Source organism: Ailuropoda melanoleuca, unplaced genomic scaffold (assembly GCF_002007445.2).
Source record: "Ailuropoda melanoleuca isolate Jingjing unplaced genomic scaffold, ASM200744v2 unplaced-scaffold6751, whole genome shotgun sequence".
Classification (NCBI taxonomy): domain Eukaryota; kingdom Metazoa; phylum Chordata; class Mammalia; order Carnivora; family Ursidae; genus Ailuropoda; species Ailuropoda melanoleuca.
This window is the reverse complement of record NW_023242181.1, coordinates 213,040-221,979: the sequence shown is the minus strand read 5'-3', so window position 1 is coordinate 221,979 and position 8,940 is coordinate 213,040. Positions and strand designations below refer to the sequence as shown.

General features: G+C 42.4%; 1 protein-coding gene and 1 pseudogene across 1 annotated transcript; one reads left to right on the top strand and one right to left on the bottom strand.

Moving 5' to 3' along the window:
- The first annotated feature begins 584 nt into the window (after positions 1–584).
- On the top strand, positions 585–1,509 carry LOC109488797 (annotated as a pseudogene).
- A 3,271-nt stretch (positions 1,510–4,780) lies between these two features.
- LOC117800277 (olfactory receptor 4E1-like) lies at positions 4,781–5,727 on the bottom strand. Its single transcript, XM_034652807.1, is given in 2 exon segments — positions 4,781–5,025; positions 5,028–5,727. Coding segments are annotated over 2 exon segments (945 nt in total).
- Between the last annotated feature and the right edge of the window lie 3,213 nt (positions 5,728–8,940).

Below are 8,940 nucleotides of genomic sequence, written 5' to 3'. Positions count from 1 at the left end.
CCCCAGCAAAGTTTTCTTAAAGGTGGGGGTAACATGGCTGAAACAGTAGCCAACCTGCTTGGAGAGAGGAGTACGTAGGGGAAAAAGTAGGATTCCAGACTGGAAAAATAAACAGGTCTTAGTCTGTTGCAGGCTTTGGATGTACATTTAATTTGATAGGAAGAGTGAAATGGTGAAAGACTTTAGTTGGGAGTCATATTTTGGAAGATTAATTTGGTGTTATCTGTGGGTTAGACTGAAATGAAAACAGCCAGCTAACTAGTGGTTAAGAGTTTTGGCAACTTATTCTTGTCAGATTCATGTATCTCATCTGCAAGCCAGGAATAGTAATGCCTATGCTATGGTGCAGTTGTGGTTAATAGAAATGTGTATATAAAATGCTGGGAACAGCTCCTGGTACGTAATGGGTGTATTGTAACAGTCGCTATTAGGTTGCTCTTCAATTTTATATGCCCTGATAATAAATAAGCAATTCATAATGGAATGTAGAATCACTTCAGTGAGTTCCGGTCCTGTAATACTAAAGCTAAATTAACTTTCATGGTCCCCCCCCCCACACACAAGGTCCTTTGACAATTCATTGGATGGATGCTCTAAATCAAACAAGAGTGATTGAATTTGTCTCCTTGGGACTCACTGAGAACTGGGTGCTGGAGGTACTATTTTCTGCAGCATTCTCCATCACATATGTACTGACCCTTTTGGGGAAAACTCTCATCATAGTTACTATAGTTTTAGTCTGCGTCTCCTTACCCCCATGTACTTCTTCCTGAGCAATCTGCCCTTTATTGACATCTTCCACTCCTCTGTCACTGTGCCCAAGATGCTAGAGGGCTTGCTTTTGGAGAGAAAGAAGATTTCCTTTGATAATTGCATCGCACAGCTGTTCTTTCTACATCTGTTTGCTTGTGCTGAGATCTTTCTGCTGACCATCATGGCTTATGATCGTTATGGAGCCATCTATGCTCTGCTGCACTATCCCAATGTGATGAACATCAGGTCTGTGTACAGCTGGTGTTTGCTCTCTGGTGAGGGGGTACTGTTCACTCTCTGGTGCAGGCCTTCCTGACCATTCGTCTACCTTACTGCGGCCCCAACATTATTGATAGCTCCTTCTGCGACGTGCCCTCTGTCATCAAGCTGGCGTGCACAGATACGTACCTCACGGGAATGCTCATTGTGTCTCACAGTGGAACCATCTCCCTCACCTGTTTCCTGGCTTTGGTCACCTCTTACACGGTCATCCTGGTTTCTCTTTGAAAACAATCAGCTGAGGGGTGCCAGAAAGCCCTGTCTACCTGCCCAGCCCACTTCATGGTGGTTGGCTTCTTCTTCAGACCATGTATCTTCCTCTACACTTGGGCAGACACCAGCTTCTCCGTGGACAAGGTGGTGTCCATCTTCTACATGGCTGTCACCCCTCAGCTAAATCCCCCCATTTACACCTTGAGGAATGAGGAGGTAAAAAGTGCCATCAAGCATCTCAGAGAGAAACAGGTTTTTTCATGAAGTCAGGCACACAATGGATTTGGAGTACAAGTATAATTATGGCCATATGTTTAACAAGACAGTGGAAGTAAAAAAACAGAATCAGCAGATCAAAAGGCACAGAGCAGAACTTCTTTTTAAAGGGAAGGACTTATTAACTTTTACTTACATAAAGGAAACGATCATGGTGGAACCTATAGGAAAAAGAATCTGGGGCTTCCTTGGTGGCTCACTCGGGCAAGTGTCTGCCTTCAGTTCACGTCATGATCCCGGAGTCTTAGGATGGAGCCTGGAGTGCAGCTCCCTGCTCAGACGGGAGTCTGCTTCTCCCTCTGCCCCTCACCCCACTCGTGCTCTCTCACTCTCTCAAATAAATAAATAAAATCTGAAAAAAAAAAAGAATCTGGAAAACTTTAAAGAAGGCTTCTGGTTTCACTAGTAAAAGATCACAATTTGGGGCATGATTGAGTTTCAGGAACAGGCACAATTGTAAGAGAACTTATTTTCTTGATTTGTGGATTCTGTGGGTTATTGCCTCTGGGAAGAGATATCACACTTAGGTTCTATAAATTAAAGTGGTTTTAATTTTGCCTTTCAATGTAGATTCAAGGTGTTTATTTAAGCTGTCAATGATTTACAGTGAATTAAACTGTTACTTTGAACGGGATTCCTCATTCCTGCATCTATTTTGTATTTTTCATAATACTTTGATAAAATCAAGCTGGAAATGTATAAAGAACTTACTGTAAAATAAGGTTTATTGGTGGAGAATTTAGTTCCATAAAATGCATGCATTTTAATTGGACAGTTTGAGAAGTTTTGACAAAGGTATATATACACCCACATAGCCATGTCTCTAGTCAAGATCTAGGGCATTTCCATCACCCAGAGAGTTTCTTCAGTCCCTTCCCAGACAATCCCTCTATGTCCGGCCAAGCATGCAAGCATCTGATTTTTGTCACTATGAATTAGATGTGTCTTTCCTAGAGCTTCATATACATTGAATCATACAGTATGAACTTTTCTGTGCCTGACTTCTTTAGCTCTGCATGCGGTTTCTGAGATTAACCTACACCTTTTGTGGGCATTAGCAGTTTGTTTCTTCTTATTGTTGAATAATATCTCCTGGTATGGGCATGCCACAGTTGTTTATTCAGTCATTTACTGATGGACATTTGGTTGTTTCCAGTTTTTGGCCATTGTGAATAAAGTAGATATAAATGTTTACTTACAGGTTATTTTGGCCACAGGTCTTCATTTCTCCTGGATAAATACCTAGGAGTAGAATTCTTGGATCATATAGTAAGTGTATGTTCAGCTCATAAGAAACTAAAAGGCTGTTTTTCCAAGTGGTTGTAGGATTTTTTGAAGTTGTTTATCTTTAAATAAACTCTACCCCTGCTGTGGGGCTCGAACTCATGACCCTGAGATGAAGAGTCTCACGCTCCACTGACTGAGCCAGCCAGGCGCCTCCAAAGTGGTTGTATGATTTTATGTTCTCATCAGAAGTAGAAGAGTTTAACATCCAATAACTGCTATTTTCAATATTTAATTTTAGGCCTTCTAGTGAGGCCTAAAATTCCTGTGGTTTACTCTTCATTTCCCTAATTACTGATGATGCTGAGAATCTTTTAATCTGCTTATTATCTTTTCCTATATCTTGTGTTGTGATGTGTCTGTTCAAATATTTTGCTCATTTGTTATTAGTTTTTTCTTCTTGTCACTATGTTGTAAGAGTCACAAAGAATTCTTTGTATATTCTGGATACAAGATCGTTGTTGGGTATATGTCTTGGTAATATTTTTTTCTCATGCTGTGGCTTGCAGTTTTATTTTCTGAATGATATATTTTGAAGAGTTGAAGTGTATATTTGGATTAAGTCTTATTTATCATTCTTTTACTTTTAAGATTGATGCCTTTTGTGTCCTAAGAAATCTTCACTTCCCCCGAAGTCTTGAAGATTTTCTCCTAGTTTCTTTTAGAAATTTTACAGTTCAGCTTTAAATTTTAGGTTTGTGATCCATCTTAAGTTTCCTTTCATACAAGGCGTGAGATGAGGGTTGAGATTAATTTTTCCCATCTACCTAGATGATCCAGTACCACTTAAAAAGACTTTCTTCCCCCTTGCCTTGTCTTGGCACCTTTTTGAAAGTTGGTTGACCCTTGAGAGGACGTGAAAGTATCCTTTTGACCTCTTCACCGTCATCTCTCACCATTCTCTGCCTTAGGGTCTAAGCTATAACCACACTACCCTTTCTTTGCTTGGACCAAGCCAGGGTCTTTCCCAGCACCTGCCATTTCCTCTGCCTAGAATGTTCATCACCTGTCTTTTTTCATGCAGGCCTCCTCTTTATCTTTCCGATCTTAGCTTCTATGTCATTTGTCAAAGAGACCCTCTTTGCTTCCCCACTCTGAAGACAGTCTTTTCTGAAACTCTCTATCAACATTCAGTGTACGTGTTTTTTTTTTTTTTTACAGGATTTGTTATGATCTGTAATTAAATGTGTTTGTTTATATTTTTGTTTCCTATTTTCACTAGACTCTAAACTACATAAAGGAGGGACTATTGTGTGTGTGTGTGTGTGTGTGTGTGTGTGTGTTTGTGTGTGTGTTATTGTATGCCTGTTCCTTAGCACATAATAGGTGCTTGGTAAAAATTTGTCAAATGAATGAATAGTAAGATATCCCCATTTCATTGCTCTGATGGCAGATTTTTCCTTGCCACTTGAGGATATCAGTACCTTCAGTGACTCAAGTCTTCTTTCTACATGACTGAAGTCATAAGCAAACTCACTTGGTGTGAGTCACCGGTGTTTCCTGAGCCATTTAGGCAAGCATCTGAGTGAATGATGTAGTCAAGTGCTGCCTAGCAATCTAAAGGTTCATTTCAACATTAGTTACCACCCTAAGACAACAGCCTGGAGAGGCGACGTGGTTAGTGAAAATAGCATGAGTTTGTGTTGATGCGCTTGGCTTAATAGCCTGCTTCCAGCATTTCCTACCTGGGTGACCTTGGGTATGCCGTTGGCTCTCTCTGAGTTTTCGTTTCATCATTGTAAACAAGCATAAAACCTACCTCTCAAGTGGCTGTGGGCATGGAGTAAATATAGAGTGCCTAGAACAATTTCCAGCATATGGAAGATCCTGAAAATCACAGCTACTGGTATGATTGTCAAATATTGGACCGAGGAGAATTTCTAAGTCATAAAGCCCGATAAATGTTAGGTGACTTATTCTTTGCAAAGTGTTTCTTGGATGTGGAGCACCAGGCCTCTTGAGAGCCTAGGCATTGTCATTTTTCCCCTCTCCCCGCCAACCTCCCCATGAACTTGTTCAAGGCATTCTTCGTGTCTTCATTCCTGAGAGTATAGGTGATGGGGTTCCGCAGAGGGGTCACTGCAGTGAAGAACACAGACACCACCTTGTCCTCTGGGAGGCTAGTGGATGGACGGGAATATATGAAGATGCATTGTCCCAGGAAGAGTGTGATGACAGTGAGGTGTGCTGCACAGGTGGATAAGGCCTTCCGCCTGCCTTGGAGATCTGCTGCCCCAGGCTCACCAGGATGACCGCATAGGACACCACGAGGACCACTAAACAGACCACCAAGATCAGCCCGCTGTTGGAGACGATGAGGATTTCAATGATGTGGGTGTCCGTGCAGGCCAGTTTGGTCACCTGAGGCACATCCCAGAAGAAGCTGTCAATCTCATCAGGACCACAGTGGGGCAGCTTGATGGTGAGGGAGGTCAGCGATATGGAGTAGATGGTACCCCCCGTCCAGAGGGCCACAGCCAGCAGCACACACACTTTCCAGTTCATCACTGTCATGTACCGCAGGGGTTTGCAAATGGCCACATACCGATCGTAGGCCATGACGGTGAGGAGAAAGATCTCAGTGCAGGCAAAGAGGTGCAGGAAGAACATCTGGGTGATGCAGGCCTCAAAGAAGATGAGCTTCTCTTCTGACCACGTATCTCTGAGCATCTTTGGGACAGTGACCGTGGAGTGGCAGACATCAATAAAAGATAGGTTACTGAGGAAGAAATACATAGGGGTATGGAGCTGGTGGTCATAGATAATAGTTATGACAATGAGGATGTTCCAAAGCAGTGTCAGGACATAGGAAGTGAGGAACAGGGCAAACACAGTCGTCTGCACCTTCTGATTGACAGATAAGCCTCTAAGCCTAATGTATGTCATGGAAGTGGTTTGATTGAGTAGGTCCACCTCTTCCATTCTCTTTGTTGGACACTCTGCAAAGATTTCAGGAAAAAAAATAACACTTCACATCTGTATCAATCATCTGGTCACTTAATTTCTTCTGTGTTTGCTTTTCCCTCCATCTGGAGTTTATGGTCCAGTATCTTATTTAAAAAACCCCATTCAGCATCTTGAATCATGCTGCATACACAGTAGGCACCACAAAGACGTTTTTGGGAAAATAGTGCAGAGAACCATGATTTACCAAGACATATAAGGCAGCCTTGGAGAGCGGAGGGCTTATATTTACTCATAAATCTTTAGCAGAGAAGAAACCAGGATTTTTCTACCCCAAGCCAGTAACATGTTCAAAGTTGTACACAGCCCGGCCTTGAGCATGGTTTTCTCTATTTCCTGTTGACTGCATTATTCACTCATCTGAAGGACTTCCACCCCTGCCTGCTCTGCCGTGACACCCTGGGACTCTCATGGCAATGACCTGGTCTGTGTCCGGTAGATGCTTTTCCCCAGTCGGATGGAAAATGGCATTGTGGTTGGGGTGTCTTAGAAAGAGTTGAGAGTTTTCCTCATTTCTTTCTTTCCTCCCTTCCCCTCCTCTCTTTGTTTGTTTCTTGTTTTCATTTCATAGATAGAGAAAATGAGGCAGAGAGAGGTAAAGCAATGGCCTTAAGTTCACAGAGAATTGCAGTAATAGCTGTGTCTAGAGCACAAGCCTCCTGAGTCCTGGCCCAGGCTCTCTATGCCACCACTCTGACCTTAATCGTTTATGTGATGATTGGTATAATTAGGGCGCTAATTGGAATGCGTCTTGGTGAGATGCCTCTTCCTCTGCTAGGTGCACCCCACCAGCCTGGTTGGGCATCTGTGGGGAGTCTAGTCTCTCTTCTCTCGCTTGTCTTCATGTCACGGCCTGGATGCACAGTCTTGCAGGGGTGCTCACCCATGCATGCCGCTCTCTTGGTTACTGGGGTCTGCCATCCTGTGCTATCTTCTTCCTGTCACTGATCACTACTGGGCATCCCCTCATTCCTCATGGGCAGGCTCTCGGCCACACAAATGAATCAGCTCCACATTGCTTATGAAAAAGGACTAGAGAACTCTTTCTCTTCTGCTTCTAGTTATCTCTTCCTTCTCCAGCATTTCCTATTACTCATCGTGCTGGTCCTCTGCAGACAGTGGCCCTTTTGATGGTCTATATCAATAGAGGGAAGATTAAGGTAGTGTCAGATTAGGAAACTGGCAAAGTAGAGGCATGGGAAAAGAAGGTATCTCTGGGGCACGAGAAGTCTATTAGCTAACATTTGAATTAAACTCATGGTGTTTAGAGCTTAGATTAATATTTATTGTAACATCTTAATGTAGTGACGGATTAACTTTACTCTTAAGCAGTTTTTCTTAGTGGGGGTGCCTGGGTAGCTCCATTAGTTAAGCGTCTGCCTTCAGCTCAGGTCATGATCCCAGAGTCCTGGGATTGAGTCCAGCATCCGCCTCCCAGCACAGCGGGGCGTCAGCTTCTCCCTCTGACCATCTCCCCTGTCCTCTGTCATGCTCTCTCTCACTCTCTCTCTCTCAAATAAAGAAATAAAATCTTAAAAAAAGAGAAATATTTCTTAGTATTCACTTAAAGCTTCTGCTTTAGAAAGCTTCTTTATTTCGTAGTTTTCTAGATTTATTTATTTTTAGAGAGAGAGTATGTGTGTGTGTATGTGTGTGAATGAGTGGGGAGGGGCAGAGGGAAAAGGAGAGAGAGAATCTCAAGCCGACTCCACACCTAGCACAGAGCCCGCTAGGGGCTTGATCCCACAGCCGTGTTTTCATACTTGAGCTGAAACCGAGAGTTAGATGCTCAACCAGCTTAGCCATTCAGGTGTCCCCAGAAAGCTATTTTAAAAGTTGAATGATTTACATCTGTTCCCTTTTTAATTTACTAATCAACCGAAAGGATGATTGCAAACTTGAAAACTAAAGAACTGAGCAAGAATGGAGCCAGGGGTTTATTTTAAATTAATCTGGAGAATTTCACCCACACAGAGTGTGTGGATGGAGAACTAGGTCTGTAATGAAGACTTGTGTTCCATTATCGTCACTTTTTTTTTTTCTATTTCTTTGGAGCTGCAGGAAGAAATGCTTTGAGAGATGGAGATGTGCCCTACTGCAGTAGAAATTTGGTGTCAGTTTATGTTGAGGATATGGTGCACAAAAAGAAAATCGAATGTCTGTGGCATACGCTTCAGAAAAGATATAGGAAAATAATTAAGAAGAAATCCAGAGTAAGACAGAGTGTCTGTAAAACTCACCCTGGGTTGTTTCCAGTGCTCCTGGCCCCTCCAAAGAGAACTGAATTGTCACAGTCTGGTAGTTTCAATGTCAAGTTTTGATAGTGAATTATTTTCCAGTGGAAAGAACTAATCGGACAGATTTAAAGTTGGGCACATCAGATAACCCTGTTTACCTTGATTTTTCCATAAGCATGGCCAGAGCCCTCAAAGCTCTCCTGGGTCTGGTTCAGTTTTTGGTGATCAGTCACGGTAAAGACATTTGGTGATACTTTACCAGAAGTGCTCCAGGGTTTTTGCAAAATTTTACACCTTAGCGCCTATGCTATCATCATCGTTATTAGTATGTAGAGCATGTAACTCTGCCTTAAGATTTTCCAGAATTGGTTGCCAGTCCGCTGGAGATGCGGTATAAGAATGGTATATTTTTTGGACTTTTTCAGATGATATTGGCAGCAGAATGATTCAAAGTCTCTATCAACCAATTTTACAGGCCATGTTAGCTTACCAGGAGATTTCTAACACAAACTGGTCCTAATTATTCACAACCAGTGTGATGGAGGCATTGTTACCTTGGCAGCACACTCTCTGGGTTTAAAATTTATATGGCTAGCTTCAGACGGATTATTCTACCGAGTACTTAAGGGAAATGTGTACAGAAAGAGAGCAGCTGGGGCTGGCAGCTGCAGGGTTGGGTGGTTTTTTGGTTTGTGTGTGTGTGTGTGTGTGTGTGTGTGTGTGTTTACCTGAATTACATAGGTTTTATCTTCTTGGGACCTTTTAAGCAATGTCATCAGCTTACCCTAGTCATAGTTAGAAAAAGTTAATTCTGTGGGGATTAAAGGTACAGACTTTGAAATTGTCACTAGAGGAATTTAAAGGGAAAGCAGGGCTTCCACATCTAAACTTTTAGGATGTGTTTAGACATGATTAAATGAAATACTACTCTGTG